This window comes from Mus musculus, chromosome 3 (genome assembly GCF_000001635.26).
Source record: "Mus musculus strain C57BL/6J chromosome 3, GRCm38.p6 C57BL/6J".
NCBI classification, from domain to species: Eukaryota; Metazoa; Chordata; class Mammalia; order Rodentia; family Muridae; genus Mus; species Mus musculus.
Genome location: NC_000069.6, coordinates 33,119,958 through 33,145,231, shown reverse-complemented (window position 1 = coordinate 33,145,231; position 25,274 = coordinate 33,119,958). Strand labels below are relative to the sequence as shown.

The window sequence follows — 25,274 nt, the reverse complement described above, 5'->3', positions numbered from 1 at the left end:
CATGTAGGCTAAAGGAAGCCTGCCGTCAGTTGGCTCTGATTGGGAAATAAAGTTGCCAAAGGCCAATGGCTGGGCAAGGGGACAGAGGCAGGACTTTTAGGATTCCTGGGCAAGAAACAAAGGAGGCGGGGGCAGGGGATTGGGAGAGAAGAAGGATTCGCCATGAGAAGGTCAGAGGATGGACCACACTGTGAAGGGGCAGGAGGGTGAGACGACCGAAATCTAGGTGCAGAGGGAAAGTAGCCGCATGGGAAGCCTGCCCAGAAGGAAAAAGGGCGGCAAAGATAAAATACAGACTTAGAAAGTGTTAACTCTGGAATATTGGAGGGGAATGTGTGCTAGCTTGGGGGACGTCCGGAAGTGCCCAGCCATTAAACTAGTAAGGCATACTGAAAGTAATGCAGCGTGTGTGTCTTTCATTCATGAATCCAGAGCTCGCCGGCGGGGCGGGTGCAGAGCAGCATGCATCTGCCAGGAGCATAGAGAGGCTTCTAAATGTTTACCGCAACAGGGTATCTATATTTGCCTTCCGTTCTTGTTTACTTTTCTAACACTGATAAACACCAAGACTTGGGGAGAAAAGGGTTGTTTGATTTACATGTCCCAGACCAAGTCTGTCATTGAGGAAATCAAGGCAGAAACTTATTAGGCAAGGCAGGAGCAGATGCAAAGGCCATAGAGGAGACTTTGGACCCCTCCAATAAAGGAAAAGAAAACCGGATATGGGTGGTAGATCACAATATCTAAGAAAGAAGACGTTGGTGGTATTTTACCTAAGCACATACTTGATTTTCTGCCTAGAACAATGAATTTGATCACACAGAGTTGAGACAGAAGCCTAAAGAGAATTGTTCTTGGTTAACTACAGCTGGGATCTTGGGCCCTTTCTGTTTATTTTCTTTCTCTCTGGCCTGATTGTTTCAGCTACATTATTCAATGTATTAAATTGGATTAATCATTTCTCAAGTTCACGTCCCCTCACGGGCCTGTGCATGGTTCTGTTGTATTTGTTTACATAGTTATTTTTAAAATGGCAATGGTTATCCCGTGGTTCCCCAGGCAATATGAAAGCTAAGGCTGAGAAGTGACCTTCCTATGAATAGACCCCTTACCCTGCCCACCTCCCTAGGGCCCGCACTCCAAACACTGTAAAGTTTCCCTGGTCACAGAGCCATAGGGACACAAATCCTAGGGAGTTTCTATTCTTGTGCTTCTAGGTTCATGGAAAGTCTATTACAACACACTAATACACTGAGATCCATAACTTAACCGAGAAGTTGGGGCTCTCTACCCACCTACGTTGCTGCTAGGATGTGAGTGCAGGAGGACACACATACTACACAGTCTTTTCAACTCGGGACCTATTTAAACACTCCGCCTACGTATTTCAATATATGGAACAGGTCACTCCTTCAGCAAATATTTGTTGGGTACCTACCACCTGCCAGGACTATGCTGTGCTGGGATATGCTAGTGCACAGAGATTCCTGATGTCATGAAAGTAACATCAAAGGAGATAGACAACAACTACACAAGAGTCAGAGTGCTTTTAATGCTGGAGAGAAAGTGTGTGATTTTTAAGTAGTATGATCAGAGTTCGCTGAAAGTGGGATGCGTAGGTAACTCCTTGGAGCTCAATCAATCAGCTTAACAAAACTCTTCTAAAGCCCAGACATGGCCTATGCAGGACACACGCTCTGTCAGGATTCACCTCTGGAGAAAGACTACCTTTTTCTCTCCCACTTTACTTCCCATTGGTGGTCAGTCCCCTGCCTCGGAGTCGCCAACACTGCATCTAAAAGTCCGCGGTTCCAGGCCTGGACAGCTCTCAGGATCTACTACTCCTCTGAACCACCAGGGAGAGCAAGCGGAGCACCGTCCGGGAGCGCGCTCGCTGGAGCCGCCCTCCCGCCCCCGGCTCCGCGAGAGCGCGCGCGCCGGGCCAGCGGCTCTCGGCGGCGACGCGGCCCGGAGGGCGGCGCGCGCCCTGCGCTCGGCAGCTGCGGCGGCGGCTGGCGCGGGCTGGCGTCCGGACGGAGGCGGGAGGGGACGCTGCAGCCTCGTGAGCGGCGAGGAGAGTGGGGCACAGGACCGGCGAGTTGGAGAGGCGCGGCGAGCGGCACTGCGCCCGCGGAGAGCCCGGCCCCGCGTCCCCGTGCCCGCGCGCGCTCAGCACCCGCGTGGAGGACAGCTCCGCAGCGCGCCGCTCGCCCAGCCGCCCTCTCGCCCGCCGGCGTCCTGTAGCCCGTAGCCCGGGCGCCCCGCGGAGAGCCCGCGCCGCGCTGCCCGACCCGCAACTCTCTACGAGCTAGCTCGGGAGAGCAGCCATCAGCCTCGGGTGCCCTGAGGACGCCGGAGCAGAATGTACCAGGGACACATGCAGGTAAGAGACCTCCCTCAGCGGGTCGATTGAACACCCAGTGCTCCCCAAGTTCCTGGGTCCAGAGATGCCCTCGCCCAACTCAACAAGTGACTGGGGCACCATGACCCAGGCATTTATGTCCCCCGGTAACACTGGACAGTGTCCCAGGGTGGGATGGGGAGGAAAGACTGGGAACTTGTGCGGGGAAGTTTGCTTTCTGGGCAGTCTTGAGCCTGTGCCTTTAAGCCGGCTCCGGGATCCTAGCAGAGGAGGTGACCATGTTTCCTAGCAATCCTACCGCTGCACCTCGCACGTATGTCAGCTGAAGGGCAAACATCAGCCAGACTTGCCGCCTCTCCCGCCTGCACAGGGCGCTCCACAGTCCCAGCACTTAGCCGCTGTCGCGGTGTTCCGGGAAAGCACTATTTTTTAAATGTTCCGTGATGTATTTCCCCCTTCAGGTGACGGGACATCGTCACCTGTCCCAGTAGTCACAGCGGAGCGTGTTCTCAGGAGGGGTTTTTTTCAGATGCCAGCGCAGTACTCAGCTGGAAGATTACTTTAACCTTGATTTTAGTTTTCATGCACGAGGTTGAATCTTCCTCATGATAAAATTATGCAGCGGAGTGGTGGAAAGATAACCCAAACACGAACTCAGCGTTCTAAAGTGTGCGCGGAGCTCCTTCCCAACCCCTTGATATGTTTTTCCCTGGGGCTTCCTTTCCAAAGACTCTCAGCTAGCAGTCCTCATAGGCTGTGTCCCCTACACCTGGCATCCATCAGTTGTGTTTCTGTGAGTGCCTAAGATGCCGCTCCAGTATCTTTTAGACTCCTTAAGACATAACAAATACTCTGCTGCGTGCATGACTTAATATTTAATTTCCAGGTCTTGGGGAAATTCCTTTAAACGATCATGTACAGCACTAATTGTACCTTATCTAAAGCATATTACTGATTGTATCTTAAGTTTGTTAAGAATTCAGAATCACCCGAGTAGAATTCCAACAGCATAGCCCCGTCACTGACATCATCCTGTTTTGAAAGTCATTAATAGGATTATGTCACATTTGACAGATAATGACTAGTATAATTTTTAAAATATGTAGCAAATACAGTCTGCCTGTCTTGAAAGTTTAAAATCAAAGGCACTCTCCCACTACTGAAAAAAATAAAGCCAGCAAAGGACTGATTTAATTGGATGCTTTATTTTCACCCAGGAATGATATTTAAACTTTCATTCTCTGTATTCATTATTAAATAGTCTCTTCACAAAGAGAAAAGAGAAACATTTGAATAAATAGACTCAGCCCTTGGAACCTTTCTCATATACACAGAATTCATAGTTGAATACCTAATACAAATTATTAAAAACTTTCCATGATGTTTTGTTTTGGGGATTTTTGTGGTTTTTTTTTTCCCCAAAATATGTTCTTGGGAATGCAAAACTGAATAAACAATCTGGTGAATTGACACACCCTCCAAAATAATTTTAACTGAATTTTCAGAATATTTTAAGAAAGAATGCTGTGGAAACTTAGATGGTCTAGAATAGTCTCTGAAGGCTTGATTTCACTTTGGAAGATGAGACAAAATGTGACTATAAGACTGTCCATTTGTTCCAGCTGTGACGTGTGCTCCTGGGACAGCACACCAGGGCTTGCAGCAAAGCTCACATATCTCTTTTGCCAAACCTAACTTGAAAACATTATAAAGCAAAAGCTATGGTCAGCATTCCTGCCAAAGTTCCAGAGCACAGAGCCTTCCCCCTCACTCCTGACCGTTATGATGAACATAAAATTCCAGACACCATCTGAATGGGAATTCTGTTTATCCTTAAATCACTTCTGACAACCTGATTCATGATATATGTCTTTGGTTACATTATTAAAAACCCACTCTCTTCCCCCAACACTGTCATTTAGCTTGTAGAAAGACCCTCCAGAGTACTGGTATACTTAAAGAATAGCCATTCTTAAAAGGTTTAACTGCATCCTGTGTGTACCTGACTCTAGTCACACACATGAACAAACACAGTGCAAACAACATAAATATTTTCAGTTAAAATCCCAGCACATTCTTTATAGCATAGACCAGGAGCATGCATATTGACTGAGGCTGCTTCTAGCTTTGGGCTCATTGGAAAGGCTAATATGAATTATCTGTATTAAGGCAGGTATAAAACAGAAAACCTTTGAGATCATTTCCTATGCCTTCGAAATCTTCTCTTTTCTGTGATCAAGATTTTTTTTAAAGTGCTTTGTAAATAACAATCTGGAGTTGGGGGCTGTTCACATGAAGCCTTAAAAATAGTCCAATTAAAACTCCTGCAGAGCCTTTGTGTTTGCAACTTATTGCTTCTGCAAGTGGATTCTTGGGCCTGACTCAGAAGGCAAACTGCTCTACTTGTGGTAGAAGCTTCACTCACAACCTTTTAACAACATTCATTTGGCTCGTTCTGATCCTTCACTACAAGATGAAAAGTGACATCTCCAGACGGACAGACTGCAGGAAGGAACATATTCTTGGTTTCATAGTCATTGTCGTGTGTGTGTGTGTGTGTGTGTGTGTGTGTGTGTGTGTGTGTGTTTCTCGGGCGAAGGAGTTGCATTGTTCCCTGGAGTCCAGTTGTTTTCCACTGGCTAACCAGAGGGAATTGATTACCCCAGTAACTTAAGCAAAGATGGCTCTTGTTAGTGGTAGGTTTAGGCTCACTTCCTTCTCGATTTTCACAAAGGGATCGATTAACTATACTTCAGCATCAGATGTGACAAGGCAGTCTAGTGCTGATAAGCGTCCCATAAGCTTCATCCCACCAGTGTCTCTGTGCCTCTGTAACTTATATCTTCAACTCAGATGCTTTTCTTGGGAATGAAGAGTGAGTGATAACTTCTTCTTTTGTTATTAAAAAAAAAAAAAACTTTTCTCAGAAGGAAATCAGACTGAAAACAACATATTTGTGATGATAACTGATCTTCATCACAGACATTCACAGATTTTGTGCTTATTTCTGCTTCACGGCACATAAACTAGAGAACATGTATACCATAAAAATTGTTAGCCACTTTCAAAGCCAGCATTTTGTTGTCCCAACAAAATAATGGATTTGAGTTTTATTTTATTTACAATTTTACCCGAGCTTTTCCTAAAAATTTTTCACAAAGGGGACCTGTTTAGGTAGATAAATCATGTTAATGTATTAGACCCAAACACTGGAAGTCTATTTAGATTTTGTCTATACCATGCACTAAGGAGTTGCCAACGTGGGCTGTGGAAGCTTTCAGCATCCATGCGGAGACCCCCAGCAAGGTGCTGGTGTTATGCTGGTGCCTCTAGTTCTCCAGCAGATGCCTTTTCTACCACCCGCCCCAACATGGTACCTTTTTGCCCTGCACCCTTTTTTTTTTAACAACCCTTTGCTAAGTCATCAGCTGCTGACCCTCCACACACTCTTCCTAAGAGTATTTGAGCCATTGGTGTTTGAGCAAAAACAGGGTATGATATTTTAGACAGGGTGAACCAGACCCGGCTGGGTTGGTTTTGTTGTCTTGGTCAAGGGTGGCTACATCCCTTGCCACTGCTTCTTGTACCTAGGTTAAGTGGCTTGTGCTTCTCTTCCCAGTAGTGCCTTCCTGTGAGTATTAACCGGCAGCTTTATGATGAGTTCATTGTCTTCACTATTAACTACAACACCACTGAAGAAAATCCATATCCAATTTTAAGCTCATGCTCAAAATTGCAGGGAAATCATAGAGATTCGGAAGTGCCTTTTTGTGTATTCGAAGGCAGTTACACTTGGTATGGGCTGACACTGAGCATTTAGCACTGTTTCTAATAGTTGTAGTTTAGTGTTGTGGAATATCTGATTAAGCTGAAAATTTCATTTCTCAAGCATCAGCTAACAGTAGACACTCTAAAAACCCTATTATCAGCTCTATGGACTTTGTTCATGGTTTATAAAATTCTTCCTAAAAGCCGGTGTTTGGAACTACAAATTCCAGCATGTATATGGTTCGACTCTAAGAAATTTTTAATGTACTGATGAAAAAAAACATTCAGACAGAGATCGCTGATTTTAGAATCCAGAATTTCTACATCACCTCTGCCACCCTTGAAGCATTAAGATGCGGTATACCATGCAGAGAGAACATCTGGCAGGCTGTTTGGTTTGTTTGGCTGGTTTGGTTTGGGGTTTCTTTCTTTTTGTTGAGATCACACTTTTAGAACAATGTCTTAGCTAGAGCTGTCTCAAGGGCTCATAGCTCTGAATTGACTTGCTGACGCAATTGTTAATGGAATACCTCTCTTGCAGTGAGCATCCAGGTAAACCTCCATCCTATGTCCTCTCACTGAGCCACCTAAGTCCAGTGGAATTTTGGCAAAAATAATGGCGTGATTTCAAGTATATTTTCAGGTGTGCTGGCACGTGCCTATAATTCCAGCAATCGGTCAGGGCTGGGAAGAGCATTGCGAATTCAAGATCAGCCTGAGCTATACAACAAAAACTGTTTTTAAAAAATCAAGTAGACTAATAGAGAACAAAGGTCATTGGGTTTCTGAAGCATCAATGTGCTGAGTTTTGGTTTGGTTTGGTTTATTTTTCTTTTTTTTTTTTTTCTTTTTCTTTTTTTTTCTATTGAGTCAGGATTTATAAATGACAAAGTTATTTTGATAAGACCAGAACAAGAGGAAACACTCTTTCAAAGGTGGCTACCTTCACTCTGCCTTCCTCCTTTCTGCCTCTCCACACCCATGCCGTATCCTTCCATAAGTATACCAAATGGAAATGATTATGCGTTATGTATTGCATTAGTGTGTTATGCCGAATATAAGCAGGAAAACAGTTAATACCTTCTCGGTTCATTACTAAAACAATTACTGAATTTTCAGAACTTGAGCTATAATATAACATGCTGCCAATGCTATCCTGTAGAGTCTAAGTGTAACGCATTGGCAGATTATTATTGGGAGCCAACGTACTCTTATTTAAATTCCATTAGATAGATGACCAGTGTCACACTTCATGTGACATTTCAGTAAACAGGTTGTCTTTATGTTTTTTATTTTTCTTTTAGGAGATCACTATTATATAAGCATTATATATATATAATATATATATATATATAGTGGGGGTACATTGAGCTAGGAAGAGACTGTTTACATACTGTCTTGTCAAGAAAGATGTGCAAATGTCTATCAGCAGTGCTGCACTTGAATGGACAAGAGTCAGGCTGGATAGCTAGCATTGGGGTAGATACATGGTCAAATCTCCAAGCCCCCATCCATGTGAGTGAACCTCTGTAAACCAAGGCAAGCCCAGGAATTGAGGCTTGGTGTAGCAGCATTTTCTCTCCCTCAAAGAATACCATCTGGTGATCTGTGAATCATAGATACCAAGAGAGAGTTACTGCTGTTCTGATGGCAGCAATCTACCTAGGGTGGTAGATGTGGAATTCCCACTCCTATGAACCTCTTCAAAGCCATGTGACTCTTAAAGCAACTGGTATAGTATACAAGTTCAAAAATCTGCCATTCAAGTAACGGTTAAAGGACATGCAATGTTTTGCTTGCAATGTAAAATCTCAGGAGGCCACAATGACTGTGTAATGACTTGCAGGCTGCTGTTTAGGAAAGGAATAGAACCATCCTCTCTTGCATTGGTTAAAGGCACTAAAGGTAACATCAGAGGCATAAAACCACACGGGCATCACATTTAGCAGTGAAATCACAGACTTCCTCTAGGATTAGTTTGATGATGAATTCTCCGCTTCTCTCTGTGTGTCATTTGTCTGTAGTTCGTGGTTATTGGTCTGTGTCTACCCCTGTTGTGGTGTCCATGACAAAGGGCTCTGCTCTGTATTTAATTGAACAACACAGAAAGCATTGTATGGGAAAGGAATGAGCATTCTTTACAGAAATTATTAATGGTGTTTTACAAGGGATTAAGTCACTGACTCTAACTGACCGCAACTGACCTCAAAGCAGTCACTTAGTACAGCAAACAAGCTGTCAGTAGGTTGCTTCCAACTTTTATAGTGGGTTTTTATTGTATAAGGTTTCTCCCAACTTGTTAGCCGCTTTGAACAAATGATTACCACAACACACAAATGCACATGTGTGTTATTCTGGGTCAGGGTCATGGGAGGTACATCACTGAAGATTAAAGCTAAGCGTTAGCTTAGACTGTAAAAGCTGATTACATGGGAAGTCCAAGTCAAGTAGGGTTGTTTGTAGCACTGTTCTCTTAAAGGCAGGTTTAACCAACACCCTGAGTGTGCACAGTAGGACAGCAGGTGACATCTCAACTGGTCTTGAGGAATTTTATTAATTTGTCTGTGGTGCCCAGCAAATGTTTATTCACTTTGAATGTAAGAAGTATTTCCATAAAATTGTATCACTCCACTCCACAGGGTTCTGAGTGCAACACTGGCACCGTTGCAGGAGGAGGTGACATTTCCTTAAGGGATAAACAGTAGAAAGGCACCACACAGCAAACCCTGGTTGGCAAGAGGATGGCTTGAGATTTGTGAAACCAAATGCAGAGAAAGCAGAGGCAGCGCCTGTGCACACACAAACCCCTTACTACTAAACCAGGACAGCTTGTAGAAGAAATGCAGTGAGAACCATCCTGACAAAGTCTATACCACCATGAGCATGTGCCTCTGTGTGTGTGTGTGTGTGTGTGTGTGTGTGTGTGTGTGTCTGTGTGAGTCTGTGTCTGTGTGTGTCTGTGTGAGTCAGTATCTGTGTATGTGTGCATACCTCCGTGTCTCAAAATAAACAGACAGACAGACAGACAGACAAAAGCTAACCAGTGCAGTAAACTGATGAAACAATCTATGATAAGCGAATCCAATACTTGCCAGGGAAATATTGCCCTATCACTGGGTAATTGGTAGGCAACCATCAGACCAAGACCGATAAGATCAACACAGAGTGTGAATAAATAGTTGCCGATTGGAACGTATTAATCTCCATATGTAGTGGGAGGAAAAATGAAAACTTCATGAGAAAATAAGGCTACCATAACTGTGTGGTATATCCTTGTAAATGGGTGTTAATAGTGTTTGGGAGTCAGGTTCTAAAATCTCGTAGCTATGTGACACTTGAACCACCAAAATGGTGGCAGGCTTGTTGGGACTGCAGAATCTGCAGAGCCAGGCATTAAGACTAATATGCACATCAAGAATTAAGAAGTACTGATGTGCAGAACCTCTGCATGGAGAGCAGAGCCCTTTCTTATCATTGAACCTCTACAAACACTTAATTCTCGAGTAGCTTTCTGATGTCATAGAAGCATGACGAGGTCCCTGAAAAAGCAGCAGGCAAGAGCAGTGATCACAACTGCATGTGCACAGAATGCTTAGTTATATGGACACCTTCACTGCCTTGATGGTAGAACAGGTACAAAGTGAGCTGTAGTTTCCCTATGGGAGAGATGAGTCAACGCTGCGATGTTCCACCTAAATAAAATGACCTTCCTGGTTTTGAAAGACTATTATGTCTTCGTTCATTGAAACCTTTTCTTGCTCAAGATAAACAGTCCATTACACTCGACTGTGTTTCCTAAGGACGTCGCTGTTGTTTTAATGGCTCCCTGATAGTCTGACTGTCCAAATGAGACACATTGCTCTGGGTCTGGCCATACCAAGCCGTGCAAGATTGCTTCTCTCTCGGGAGAGACAGCCATTCCGATAGCCTGAAACCGTTTGAGCAGCTTTACGCTAAATCGAACTGATGTTTCTATTCTCTGAAGGCTCAGGGCCATTTTACTGGTGTTTGCTCTATTCCAAAATAATCTTGGATCCAAATGTGCTGAATAGAACATTCTAGGTGAAAAGTTTTTGTGTTTCAAAAAAAAAAAGTGCTGATTAGTTTTCAGGTCAATGGATCCTTAGTTTTAAAACCTGTCTAAACCTCGACCATCTCATTTCACAAATGGGAAACTTGGGACCAGAAAAAAAAAATTATTTAATTTTCCCTGAAGTGCCATATTGTTTAGTTGACAGAGCCAATATTGGGATGAAGTCTGCCTTTCTTTGATATTTTATTTCCATTGCACCTTTATTCTTATTTTGACATTTACAACATCAAACAAGCTAAATGAAAAGTAAACATTGCAATAAAGCAGGAGATGTTTCCAAAGAGCCAGGTGTTTGGCACTCAGTCACCAAAGCTGACATTTTCCCCGATTTTCAGCTGTGCTATAACTATTTGATATTTACATGGCCCATTTTAGCAGTCGTTTGGCTGGCAGCAGCAGAAGGTCTGGCCTGGAACGTGTTGTCAGAGTGGAGGGAGCTAACTTGAGAAGTTATGTTACTTCTTGTCCTGATGCTGTTTGGCCCTATGTTCTTCGAACTAACTTGATGGAATATTTGAGAGCAATAGTTTAACAGGTTCTCAGCATTCTTCTTAGTTCCCTAAACGTGCTCGACCAGGTCCTTAAACGTAAGCAACTGAAACAAGCTCTATCCCATACAGCAGATGAGAGCACACTTTAATTGAAACAATTAGCAAGCATGGAGAACATGATATACATGAAAGGCCACCATGCTTTACTGTCATCTGACTCACAAGAATGGTCCACGAAAGTCAGGGCTAGTGGTGACACTGGAAGTCAGCACTCAAGAAGTCGGGGCAGGGGAATCAGGAGTTCAAGGTCATCTTTGTCTACGTCTCAAGTTCAACGGTAACCTGAGCTTATAAGACCCCCCCAAAAAATAAAAAAGCCCTAATGATATTTGATTAGAAAGAAGACAGGTTTGCAATACCAAGCATCACCTTCAAGTTCCAAAAGAAAAAAGAAAAAGCTCACTTTTGAATGGCTAAATGAAGAAACACCATGACTAAGCAATAAAATCCAGTGTCAGGAAGAATCATGTAGTCATCTGAGCCCCTGGATGTGCTTCCCCAGTAAGATTTGTACTGAAATCACTGTAGAGTTTAATCACAAGGAACTCAGGCAAACTAAAACAAATGAAGTTCTATAAAATAATGAGATGTTGCGTTTCCAAAAATACCAATATCATACAAAGAGGAGAAGAAGAGAAGTCAATACAAATTACTAGGAGACAAAAGAGTTAAGACAAATACATGCACTGCATGGTACTAAAATAGACCTTTGTTGGAAAATGACCATTGCTAGGAACACTACTGAGGGATGTGACTAGCAAAGTTTGAATACAGACCGGAAGTCAAGTTAGTATTGTGTCGGTGTTACACTTCTCAAGTTGGAGAACCGATGTGGGAGTGTAAAAGGATATCCTTGTTCATAAGTGACCCTAAATGAACTCATTGGATCACACAACAAGCAAATAAATAAATGAAGTAATAAATAATAAGACATGAAATTAGGTTGGGAAGAGGAAGGGGATCTATGGGAATGGGAGGAGGAGAAGAGAAGGTAACGGGGTGAATGTGATGAAAAGTCATGATGTCTGAAAATATCATGGGAAACTCACATATGATATGTGATAAAAAAAAATACTCCAAAAAGAGTTCCCTTCTTCATAAAGTATACATGCTGCCGTAGGGATGAGTAAGCAAGGGTGTGGCATATGTAACCTCCTCTTGTTTGAATTAGAAATGATAATAAACTGTATGTGTGGAGAGAGGTCTTGTGGCGGAAAAGGAAAAGACAAAAATGATTTCAACAAACAATGAATATGAGGAAAAAGACACTGGGGGAATCCATTGAACTACCCTCTTGATGCTTTTGTAGGCTTAGGTATTTGAAACAAAGAAGTTTGTGGGTTTTTTTTTTTTAATGCAAAAAAAAAGAAGCACACTGGAGGTCCTAACAGGCTACTGGAACTAAGCTAAGTCTAGAGGGACTATATAAGAAGAAGACACACCAGACACAATTAAGCTGACCTGAGCGCCTGTGCAGTCTTCACCCCAGAGCTTGCCTCTGCTGGCACTGATATGGCCTTCGCACTACTGCTGTCCACAGAAGCTTCATGATGAAGCTTCAGCACTGCCCTCACCATCAGCATGGACCCTACACTGTGTGGCAGCTTCTGTGTAGCCAGATCTTGGGGAGATAATGGAGGGTAGGTGAAGCTCAGAGGCAGCTCCATACCTGGCTTCTGGGCAGACCATGAAAATCACCTTACCTACTTTCTGCCAAGACTCAGTCAAATGACAGTCTCCGAATATAAAAGACAGTTTGGATTCAGGAAAGTATTTTGAAAGAAACGTCTCCTATCACATATTATAGATACCGCTGGAAAAACAACCAGACACATAAAGAGCTCTCTTGAAAAGAAGGTGGATACCTCGCTCTCTGCTGACTTAACTGCGGTCCAGCTGGCCTTGTGTTGTAAGAGTTAAAGACAAGTGGATGCTCACAGTCAGCTAATGGATGGATCACAGGGCTCCCAATGGAGGAGCTAGAGAAAGTACCTAAAGAGCTAAAGGGATCTGCAACCCTATAGGTGGATCAACATTATGAACTAACCAGTACCCCGGAGCTCTTGACCGTAGCTGCATATGTATCAAAAAATGGCCTAGTCGGCCATCACTGGAAAGAGAGGCCCATTGGACTTGCAAACTTTATATGCCCCAGTACAGGGGAACGCCAGGGCCAAAAAGGGGGAGTGGGCGGGTAGGGGAGTGGGGGTGGGTGGGTATGGGGGACTTTTGGTATAGCATTGGAAATGTAAATGAGCTAAATACCTAATAAAAAAATGGAAAGAAAAAAAAAAGAAAACCAAATGGTGTGGATATTCATGAATCCCAAGAATAGCTAAATTATCTTCTAGCATGGCTCTTTTACTCTCTCAGAGCTTGCCCTATCATTAAAAAAAAAAAAAAAGAGTTAAAGACAAGCAGTTCTCTTTCAGGCTGTTCTCACTCGATCGCTCTTTCCTTAGGCGCATACCTCTTGGAGAGTATGGCACAACTGGAGTACATTGGCTTATTAAATCATGTAGCCAAGAAGAGGAAAACGACCCTGCTGTCATTCATCAACATCGGTCTTCTGCCCATGTCTACTCCTTTTGAGAGATTGAAAAGAGCCCTGTGAATAACTCAGTAATTAATCAGAATCAAAATGCTTGTCATGTACCTTAAAGATAAGAACATGCTTGCCCTCCGTGTGCTGGAATTGAATGTGGAAATGTGGGCAGATTACAGCATTATGTTCACCCTGAAGACGATGGCTGTCAGTATGCCCTGTGCACTAGAATCCTTAATAGTGATACAATGTGTCTTATGGGAGTTGTTAGGAAGATTTATTTAAGACCCAAAAAAAACGTGTTCTTACGCCTGGGGAAAGATTTAATTAAAATGGAATCTCAAAGTATCAGCGGCCTCAGAGTCTAAGTTCACAACTCCACCCGTTCATGAATGAGGACATAGATGAACTCAATGGCTCAGACAAACTTACCGTATAACCGAGGATGATCTTGAATTCCTGGTCCTCCTGCCTCCACTTCTCCAGTGCCTAGATCATAGACATGCACCACCAATTGGTTTATTCTATGCTAGGGGCCTGGATGGAACCCAGGACTTCATCCTTAGCAGGTACACTTTCTACCAACTGAGCTATACACTTCCAGAAACCCCAGTGGATTTAGAGACACGTTTCATACATCTCTTTTATATTTGAAAAATGTCTTAGGGTTACTAATGCTATTATGAAACAACATAGACAAAAGCTAGTTAGCATACACTTCCACATCATAGTCCATCACTGAAGAAAGTCAGGACAGGAACTCAAATGAGGAGGTGATGTGGAGGCCATGGAGGGGAACTGTTTCCTGGCTTGCTCCTCATGGCTTGCTCAGCCTGCTTTCTTATAAAATCATAACTGCTGGCCCCATGGCAGACCATCCCACAATGGGCTGTGCCCCCCACAGTCACCAATTAATCAGGCACTAATTTAAAAATGCCCTGCAGGCTTGCCTACAGCCCAATATTATGGAAGAATTTTCTCAATTGGGGCTTCCTTTGATGACTCTAGCTTGTGTCAAGTTGACTTAAAAAGACTCACTACAGAGATAACAAAAACAAAAGAGCTTCCATCCTAGAAAAAAAACAATCCCGAGACAGGGGCATAACGTCAGCACATAGTGTCTGTGACCTTATTGTCAATACTCCTGTCCTCTAACCTCCATGTCCTCATCTGTGGTGTGGAAGCACAAATACACACACACACACACACACACACACACACACACACACACACACACCTTGACCACTTGAGTAGATGGGATCTTATTTTACCAAAGGCTTAGCATATAGTGATAGCTCAGTGGATGTTATCTCCAGAGTCTTTATAGAGCTTGCAGAGTGTCAAATCCACCATGTGCAGAAGCAGTGCAACCGTGGTACCTGCTGTCCTAGGTCGTTCACTATGGCAGCCATTGTTGGTGTTCTCACACAGTTCTGGAGTTTGTAGTTCCTCGGTCCCTGCACTGTCCATTTACCCTTCTTTGCTATTTCTCTTGTGCTCTCTCCCAGCCAGTCTCTCTCTCTCTCTCTCTCTCTCTCTCTCTCTCTCTCTCTCTCTCTCTCTCTCTCTCTCATGTGTCCACACCCCTGCCTACTAAGCAAACTCAAGGCTGTCCTCTCCCACATTTCCTCCCCATTGTATACACCTCACTAACACAGTAATTAGCATATACTTTTAAGCATTGTTTTACTCTATCCAACTACTATTATGTGCCCCCCTGTGGCAGTGATTATATTCAATATACCTTTCCATCCTGAGAGGCTAGTGGTGCACATGTGTATTACTACTGTAGAGTGTGGAAAGATGGGTGAACTGAGAAATGAATGGAAGGTAGGAAGGAAGGGAAGGGAAGGAGGGAGGGAGGGGGAGGGAGGGGGAGGGAGGGGGGAGGGAGGCAGGCAGGCAGGCTGATTAAGAAGAATCCTCTAATATGGACTCCAGAATATTGTCAGAATGGCCTCCTGAGTTCCAAGATGCACACAGCCCCAAGGATCCGATCTATTCCCAAGAGTTCTTAGAGCAAATGCATATCAAGTGAAGTTTCCACACTCTTGAAAAGGGAATCAATTACGGAGGAACCTTGTAATTAGATTGCCCCTGTAATTAACCAACACTCACTGTCAAAGCAGTCTGCAGTTTAATGGTTGAACCTCTTTCAAGCCTCAGGACAGTCTGCTGTTCCAGATTTAGAAGTGCAATAGATCCTTCTAATGGGTCCCGGTGATATCTCTAAGCAGCCATAGTTTTGTGGAATTAGACTCCATCCCTCTGCCTTTCTAGACACCTCCTTCCTGACTCAGCTGGTGGTTAGTAATCATTTGGATGGAAAATTTCTGTCCTGCAGACAGTATATCTGCACAGCCAGGAAAGACTGTCCTTTACTATTAACCATGTTCTGGAAAATAAATTCTAAACATATCCTAACATCAAGATAGTTGATAATTCCTATAGAAATCAAGGATTATAACCCTCCTTATCCCTCAGAGAATGAGCTGTGGGATAAGATCCTGCCAGACTTGTCTTTATCAGCATGAGAATACCATAGGCACTTTCCCACAAAGCTGTCTATCCCCAGTGCAGAGTCTCAGCTGTGGCAAATTCTGATATCTCTGCAACAATAGTCACTTTTGAAAGCATCCCACAAAATGTCATCACTAGAGAGGGGCATAGGGGAGAGGTATTTAATTGTTGCAGTGCTGAAGAGAAGCCAGTGGTCAGGGTCTGACCACTTCACTAAAAGCTGGGGACACAAATCTGAGGCTTCCAGGGTTGTGTTCTGTGTCCAGAGATCTTGTGGCAAAGTAGGGCCCCTTCTCTACTTTGGTACTTCAGCCATGACAAAGTGACTGAACTGACAGCCACAAAAGGATTTTGCAAGTTTCCTGGGATATTGTAATAGCAATGGACAGTGGAAGTACAACCATTTATTCAAAGGTAGATGCTAATCCATAATGCTTTTCAGTTCTCTGACGTCTAGAGTATCTAGTTCTTTCCCTTTGATGGTGGCTCCATTTTGCTTCTCTTTTATTGCTGGTTTTATCAAACAGTGTTGCACACATACTTACATTGATTGTTACACATAGGTCCTTTTGTGTACATAAACCTCATTGTTTACCTATTTCTCTGTTAATGGGGAGACACTGATGTGCACACAGCTCTATGCTGCCTCCCGCAGGAGTCTCAGGTAGGAACTCACCGTGAATGGTCCTAGGAAAACCAAGCTGCTATGTGACCTAGCTCTGCCACTCCTGGGTACAACTGGCACTTGGACAGCAGCCTTGCATACAACAGAGTGTACCTGCTTAGGAGCAAACAGACACTTGTAAAACCTTCCCTCATTTTCTACAGAAAGCCGCCTGTCTTTTTGTTTTGGTTTTTCTCTATGGCTGACAAAATACTCTGACCAAAAGCAATTTAAAGAAGGGTGGATTTATTTCAGCCCACAGTTCAAGGTTACAGCAACGGAGTCATGAAAACAGAGGCTTGAAACAAATGGTCAGATGGCATCCACAGTTAGAAAGCAAAGAGCAGTGAATGCTTGCTATCTAATAATCCACACCATTTCTCCATTTTATATACGCTAGGATCTCCACCGAAGGAATGGGACCACCCACAGTACAGATGTGGCTTCCCAGACAAATTAATCAAATCAAGATAATCTCTTCCCGACATTCTCAGATGCAAACCTTAACCTAGTGGTCCCTCACAGGTATACAGGGAGGCTTGCTTCCAAGGTAGTTCTAGATGCTGTCAACTGACAATCAGCACTTAGTAAGGAATCAACCCCCATAGAAGACCTGGGTGGCCAGTATAATAGTAAAGCCATGGTTTAATCAAAGCTCTGAGACTGTGGTTCTGTCGCTCTGTGTTACATATGTGGAAGAGTCTGGGGTTGTATGCATCAGCTAAGCCAAAATACCCCTCATCCCTGAATTCTAATACACAAATACATTCTAATGCATGCACTGTCACTTACAATTTTTATATAAAATATTTTATAATGATGTAGTAAGTGTTAGCTTCCTGGTGCTGTAGTAAAATACCTGAGGTAACCAACCTACAAATATAAAAGGTTCATTTAGGCTCTTAGTCATAGAAGTTTCAGTTCATGGTTTGACAGCCATTGCTTTGGGTTCTGTAAGAGGCATCACCCCCTGAGCGAGGTGCGGAGCAGAACAGAGCCACTCTGCTCACAGCCAGTTCACAAAATGGGAAGCCGGGTTCCGCAGTCCCCTCTTATCAGGCCCCAATCCTATTTTTTAAAGTTTATTTTATTTTTATCTAGGTGTAGGGATGTATTGTCTGTCTGTCTGTCTGTCATCTGTTCACATAACTGCAGTGTCTCTGGGTCCAGAAAAAGCTGTCAGATCCCCTGGAAATAGAATTATGGGTGGTTGGGTGGGAGCCCCTGAGAGGGGTGAGGGGGATGAGACTACACTGCTCTCAATGCCTCGTCTTTCCAGCCCCTTTTCTCACAGTTCCCACGAGACACCAGATCTGCCAAGACTTTACCAAATGCCCCACACCTTAGCACTTCATCCTCTGTCGAACTTGTCCTAAATGCCTGACTTCATGGTCAAAAATAGCCACTACTATTCAAAGGCGTTCTCTTCATTTCTTAGGCTCTTAATCACCCTTTCATGAAGGAATACAGAAAGGGCCTGGACTGTTGAAAGTGGCCACTTCTAATGGGCGGGCACAAGATTTCTGTGAAGAAAACCTGAGACTTCAGTTCTCAGCTATCTCAGTTTGAATTCAATTCTATTTAAAAAAAAACCACTGTTGCCTACGTTATTAAAATTCATTTAAAATTTCCAATTAATTTAGAAATGGAAAGACCAATAGCTCACATTATAAAAGCAGATGTAATACTGTTAACACTAGCTCAATATAAAGTCAAAATCAACAAAATGAAGAGTATGGTTTTCTCATATCCAATTTTGTTAAAATTAATACTTATAAATAAAGATCTAGTGATCTGGTCTAATTATGCCCTGATTTAAAAATCAATATGGGGTTAAATGTGCATGTTTTATTTTATGTTAAAGAATGCTTGCTCTGGCCTTCTACATTAAAAAAGGCAAATACAAGTGCTTTGCACTGTGCAGAATCTGACAAAATTTACTGTTTTCATGCGGCACATAGTTGTTGTTTTAATACATGTTTAAATGGATAAGCTCTTTGTAGATGAAACTAAATAGTTAACTCAGCATTCATGTAAAAACTGATTGTTTATCTGAAGACAGGAATTCCCCAGCTAACTACCAGTATCTGTCTCAACCACTGCCATGTGTTTCAAGTTCAACTATGCATCCATTACCGACACCAGGGTGTGGCCGCTCCTGCAGTCCTGCACTGTGTGGTAGCACCAATGTCTGCTCTGGACCCAAAAGCTGTCCTTCCCTGCTTTCTGCTCCAACGTCTAATCTAAACCCAGTCATGCTCTCATTCCATCTCCTTTTGCCCCAGCTTCTCTCTCACCTCACCATCACCACTTAGAATATTCCAGACTTATCAGCTTTACCTAAGAAGTCTAAAGACAGGCTCTAAATCTGTCCTTTTGCAACCTGGGGTGAACATATGTATATATGTTTATCCTCTTTGCTACAGTGTTAATTGGCTCCAACTGCCCTTCTGTTAGAGTCCTTTCACGGCCCATCTTCACAGGTGTGCTTGTCACTATTGTCTTAGAGCCATCTTCACAGGTGTGCTCGTCACTATTGTCTTAGAGCCATCTTCACAGGTGTGCTCGTCACTATTGTCTTAGGTTAAAAGTATCAAAAGATGGCCTAGTCGGCCATCACTGGAAAGAGAGGCCCATTGGACACACAAACTTTATATGCCCCAGTACAGGGGAACGCCAGGGCCAAAAAGGGGGAGTGGGTGGGTAGGGGAGTGGGGGGGAGGGTATGGGGGACTTTTGGTATAGCATTGGAAATGTAAATGAGCTAAATACCTAATAAAAAATGGAAAAAAAAGTGCAGATATCAGACCCTATCACAGTCTTAGTGAATCAGGCCATAAAGACTGAGCCTGGGAAACCTTCAGTAACACTCTGCAAGTGTACTTGGTGTAGCGTGGAGATGATAGGACTCAAAGGCTTGCTGTTCCAGCATCCGGGGTGTTCCCAAATGCACCATACGCACTACTAAGTTTTATAGACTCCTCTACACCGGACCTGGGCTTCCATGCCTCTGGCCTTTCCTAAAGGTGTTCTCTCTGACTAGAACATCCATCCCCTCACTCCCTACTAATCCTCAGTCAGCCATTAACATCTAGACATGTTTTTCCTAGCATGAGTCATCAGAGCCTCCAAGTATGGTTACACACCATTCTCCGTGTTCACAATGCTCCAAACCTGGGTGGAACTCTGTCACTGGCCCCTCACCCTGCTGTCTCAGAGTAGTTTCCCTTGGCTGTGTGCTTTATCTCCAGTGCCTCGCACAGAGTCTGCCCATGGTCTATGAGCCTCTCCTATGCACTGTGCCTCTCCTATCTTCTGGGGACTCATTTCACAGACCTTCCAAGTATTCTTGAAACCAGAAATAGTAACAAGATTTCTCCCCGCTCCAAATATGTGTGTGTAATATACTTCCCTGTACACCTTTAATAGAGTCTAACTTAAAAATCAGCCACATCAAGAGATGAGTAATAACTAATAATGTAATAAAACTGTAATAAAACAAAAACTATAATAAAACTATAATTGCTAAAATACTCTAATATAATAAACTATAATAAAACTATAATGAATAAAAAACTATAATACAATTTTAAAACAGTAATAAAAGTGAACGCAGTCACTGTGTTCTTCTATTCTACTCGCCAGTCTTCCTGTGATGAGTCCAGGTGGTACAGTGACTCCATGGGAGCCTGCACTGGCATTTGTGACATGCCAACCTGTGACATAGTGCCGAATGACTAAGTGAGATATCACATAACCAGCATGGGTGTGCTGGATGGGTGAATGGCTGATTCACTTGTTGGGTGAACAGAGGCAGATGGTATCAAATTTTATCATGCTACTCAGAATGGATAGACATTCAAATCAAGTGCATTTCTGTTTCTGGAATTTTCCATTTAGGCCGTTGTTGACAATGGGCAACTGAAACCGAGGAAAGCAAAATTGCAGATAAGGAAAGCTATTGTACATGCTGGATTAAATAATTAACTGTGGAACTAATTCATCTCATAATTAGCCTTTATTAATCTTCTTGCTTTGATTCAAACTTCTAAAGATTCCCATAGACAAATATAAATTAAGCACTTTATCTGGCATCTTTGAAGACATAATTAAACTATTATAAAAACGTCCTACACCCTTTAAAACTAGGTATCCCTAAAAGTCTATTCAGATTCCTTTTTGATTTAAACAAATGGCAGGTGCAAAAAAGCAAACATTCCTCTTTGGCAGCAGGCAGACGAGCTGGTTCCCTAGAACTGTACACTCTTGTTCACTGGCTGGTTGTCCCTTTCAATGGTGGTCCCTTCTCAATGGTGGTCACTCCTGCAAAGCTGGTGGGAAACCACTCTTTGTTGTGATTCTTGGTTTTCTCATCCACAAATGAGTAAGCATTATACCCTCTCAACATTGTAATTTATGTGTTCCAAACTTAAATGTGTTAAATTAGGATTTAAGATACTACTTAATATAAAAGAAGGCCTATTTCATTAAATGATGCCTAGAGTTTATCATACACTTGTAACAGAGAGGGTTGAATTCCTCTAGTAGGAAACTATTGATCCCTTTTACCATAGCATTGAACAAACTGTGCATCTGTTCTACTGATCTCTGCTCCGTTTTGCTGTTTGGATTTTTCTATCAATTAGTCGCAAGATTTTAATCATCAAGAATACTCTGAGAGTCTTGGCATTCTTTGATGCAAAGACAATCTTCAATTCTTTTCTCCCTGACTTTGGGACATATGGAGAAGGTTGGAATGAGGTATTAGTATAGGTTGTAGTCCTCTCTGCTGGTGTAACTTTGGGTGGGTGTCTTACCTCCCCTAGCCTTTCATGCTGGAGAACAGAAGTGTGTGAACTCTCCAAACACTTTCATGGATATCTCACTGCTGACAACAAGAACATGGATTTACTAAGGTGCTCACTGCTGCTCCCCCAGTGTAAGAAACACCCATCCACCTCTGTCAGGGATGACTCGTCAAAAAACAATGCTCTCAAGAAAACAGCTCCACTTCCCATGGTTTAACAGTCAGAATAAAATGAAAATGAAAATTACACCCTCAAACTAGCCAAATAAGTTAGTTGTCTTAGGGCATATTTAAATTTCCCTAGCCAAGGATGTCCCCCGTAGCTAGCTAGGAAACCAAAGTTCTCACAAGCAGCTGTGTCAGAAAAGGCCTGGGAATAGCCTTCCTTTAGAAAATACAAAGGAGGAAAGTGAGGATGGGAAACTAGAACTTAAACTTGTACTTTCAACCTAAGGCATTGATGTTGCCTGATTAAAAATGTAAAGCAAGAAATGCCCCCAGACATTTGGACCAGACAGTATGATTCTAGCAAAACCAGGAACCTGTGTTGAAAGCCAGATAGTTTTGTATCTCCAAGCTATGAGGGCTTTTGGCTAACTTTGACTTATGAGAAAACAGAAAAGTCTGATTATAAGGGGAAGAATTTGTGCATCTTTTCAGTCAGTGTTTACATGCCTATAAGCTATACAAATACTGTAAGCTGTAGAGACTTCAGATCCAAATGACTGACTCTATTACCAACTGTAACCCTCCAGAGCCCAAGTGACTTCTGTGATATAGGCCCAGCCCCATCCACAGTCTCAGATGCTTGCCCACATGGTGTGGAACCTGTCCCTTCCACATCTCCCCACTCTCTTCCCATTGTCGTGTGTGTGTGTGTGGGGGGGGGGGAATAGAATAGACTCAGTAGACGGAGCTGAATGGCATCCCCTGTTGTGCTGGAGAGCAAGACCCGTGGTCTATACTGACCTCTGTGTTTGCAAGGATGCCTTTAATACAGTAATCCTAAACTCTAGCCCGATTATTCCTGATTCACAAGAGACTGGAAAACAAGGTCAGACTCAATCTGCAACAGCTCCAGAGAGCCACTCAAGAGGCAGTGGGAGGGCGAGACCTTTGACCAGGTAGCAACTGGATGTCCCCAAACATGATAAGCAGGCCTGGATGGCAGCTTCCGGGAGCTGTCCGAATGCTGTACCTCATACCTTCTGTGAATCTGTGCATCACTTTGCATAGCAACCACTGCTCGGTCCCCAGCTGGGAGAAGCATACTGCTGACAACAAACCATTCAAAAGGAAGCTTTAGAGGTGAGAACACAGCCACAAGAGTGTCTTTAACTGAACTTGAGTCTATATCAGTTTTATTAGTCATATGTGGTCAAATGAGGACAAGCCAAATCCATCAGGTTCATCCTTAGTCAGAAACGGTTGATGGATAATGGTACCGGCCTAGTGTCCCTATGCCACCTTCAAGAATAATCTAACGTGAGCTACACAGTAGTGAGAATGGTTCCAATCCATTCAGTGTAAGAGTAACTTACCAAGTCAGAGAAATTTGCAACAGTAAGAGCAGCTAGTGTAGCGCATACCTGTAGTCACGCAGAGCCTGTGCTGTTTTACTTGCGTGAAGCTACAGCTCAGACTTGAGGGCTTGTGAACCCACCTTCACAGGGGAGTAATATATACGTCCCATACAGAGCCTCACACAAGATATAGCTATAATAAATATGAATCGCTGAAATCCAATTTACTTCCTGGCCACACTCCCAGGAAGGCTTGTCTGATTTCCAAATTGTGGGTGCTGAAATAAAAACCTGAGAAATGTAGGCAGAGAGGGATAGATCTCCCTAGATGGATGGGACCTGCTCACCCAGTTCCTATGCTCCACCCGCACTGCTTAAAATACTGAACCCTGACCCCTTTCTGTGACCCCAAACTGTTTTTCAGTAATATCTGTGTCATGCTTCTGGTATAAAAGGAAACATTCATTCATTCATTTGCTGATGTGCTTTCACGCATCTTTTCTTTATTTGGGAACTCAAGGGTCATAATGATCCCGCTCAGTAGGGAGTTAAAATCTTAGTCGATGGTACTGAAGCAAGCTAGTCAAGAAGACCGGATTTCAGGAAAACAGGGCTGCAGCTAGAGAATGTTCTAGAGAACAAAGTGGAGTGTTATGTATGGAAGCTATCTCTCCATTGCCATGACTTAGAGAGAAGCAGCGCCCAGTCTGAGGGTACATTAATAGGCCATATCCCCTGTTTGAAATTAAGCATTGGAAAATGATGCCAGCTGAGCAAAGCACTTTGAAAGTTTTCCTCATTGAAAACGGTAGCTTTGCACATCAGTGAAACTGACCACAGCTTCAGGGCATGTTGAGGGTCGCATACATGATTAGGGACTTGTACATTTCGTCTGAGCTCGACCCACCCGTCCACGTTCTCTTCCCTTCTCAGCCTGCCTTACTGGGCCAGGTAAGGAAACTATTCCTATCCCAGAGCAGCAGAAAAACAGCACACAGGCGTTCCCTTCTGGAGACTGGCACGCAGCCATTTCAACCTATTGATCAGTCAGAAACGACAGTGGGGAAAGCATCTCCATGCAATTTCCTTCCTTGGGGAAAAAAAAAAGACTCATGCATAAGCAGGTCTTTCTCTGTTTACCATGACACAGCAATTTACCCAGGAGAGGGATTCTGAATAGATGTTCATGAGCATGAAATTTAATTGTGGGATGTAACAGCGCATGCAAACGGGACCCATGAAGACGCTTCTCTCTTTCAAAAGGTTAGAACCCAAGTCTCCTGTTGAGTATTGGGTGACTCAGCAACTTTCAGTTCTCCAGCGCTTCTTTGGAATTAAGTGATTACAGTAATAAAGCAGATGACCCAGATCATAAATGGAAAAATACTCCTATTCATAAAAATAATTCAAACTTTGATGCAAATTAACTAAATTAATAAACAATGACATTTATGGACACTACTTTATGGCCAGAAAAGAGATAAAAATCGCCTACCAATCCTTTGAGTCCCTGGAAACTCACTTTAGTCCCTAGGAAGGTGAAGGTCAAGACTGGGGGTTTTTACTGAGAGCATCTTTATCTCTGGAGTTAACCCTGGCTCTGTCTACTCTGTTGATGCAGCGATGTGATGATGCAGCCCTGCACAGTCAAAGCTAGGGATAGGTGGGTCCAGGTTAGGACCCTGTGAATCCTGTCTGCTGTCCAATCGACAGGAAGAGAATCTAAAATATCCACAGTAGAAGTGGAAGATGGGAAGGGCAGGGGAGAGGAGGGGAGAGAAGACAGGGAAGGGAGGGAGCTGAGGGGAGGGAGAATATATAAATGTGTTTGTAGTACTGAGCTGTTGTCAGGTTGGTAGGAAATTAAACAATAGAAGTAGCAGTCAGCATTTATATAGAACTTTAAATGCTGTGATAGAAGCGTAGATCAAAGTCAGCCTTCTCTGTGGTGAGACTTTGCTACTGCTGGAACAGTACTGAAACCATAGAAAACAATTAAGGGGTTCAGATCCAAAGCAAAAAGATGGGGTACAGCACGGGGCTGGTAGGTGTTGCTAGCACTCGCAATCGTTCATTCCTACGAATTTTCCTCAGATGTCACTATGTGTTTTGGCCCAAATTTTTTTTAATAACAATTTTTCTGTGTTTGTAAATTCGAGCCCAAACATCCTATACCTTTCAGTAATTTTCATTGCTCTTTTGTTTTTAATGTGTACAAAATTTCGGAAGCAGTTTCAAAAATCTTCTATCCTTGGCTACCATGCTTCTGATATGAGTCCTCCCTACAGCCTGGTTTCCTCAAAAGTAGTGAGGGGATTGGACCACAGCGTGATCTAAAGGCTTCTACAAAGATGAAATTCCAGGTGACGAATAACCATGGCCACCCATTGTTTATTTTGTGAATTTGCAGAAGTTCAAAGGAACACTCAGAGAGATTTCCT

General features: G+C 43.1%; 1 protein-coding gene across 9 annotated transcripts in view; it reads left to right on the top strand.

The window, feature by feature from the left end:
* The first annotated feature begins 1,929 nt into the window (after positions 1–1,929).
* Pex5l (peroxisomal biogenesis factor 5-like) overlaps positions 1,930–25,274 on the top strand; it is a 195,377-nt gene continuing 172,032 nt past the window's right edge. For 5 of the 9 annotated variants that reach the window (XM_006535508.2, XM_011249701.1, XM_011249697.3 and 2 more), the window contains exon 1: positions 1,959–2,383. In XM_006535508.2, the coding sequence (XP_006535571.1) occupies positions 2,363–2,383 (21 nt within the window). In that variant the 5' untranslated portion in view covers positions 1,959–2,362. Of the gene's footprint in view, positions 2,384–25,274 lie in introns of all 9 variants that reach the window. The other 4 variants (XM_006535507.3, XM_006535506.4, XM_011249693.2 and 1 more) reach the window with 3 other exon arrangements.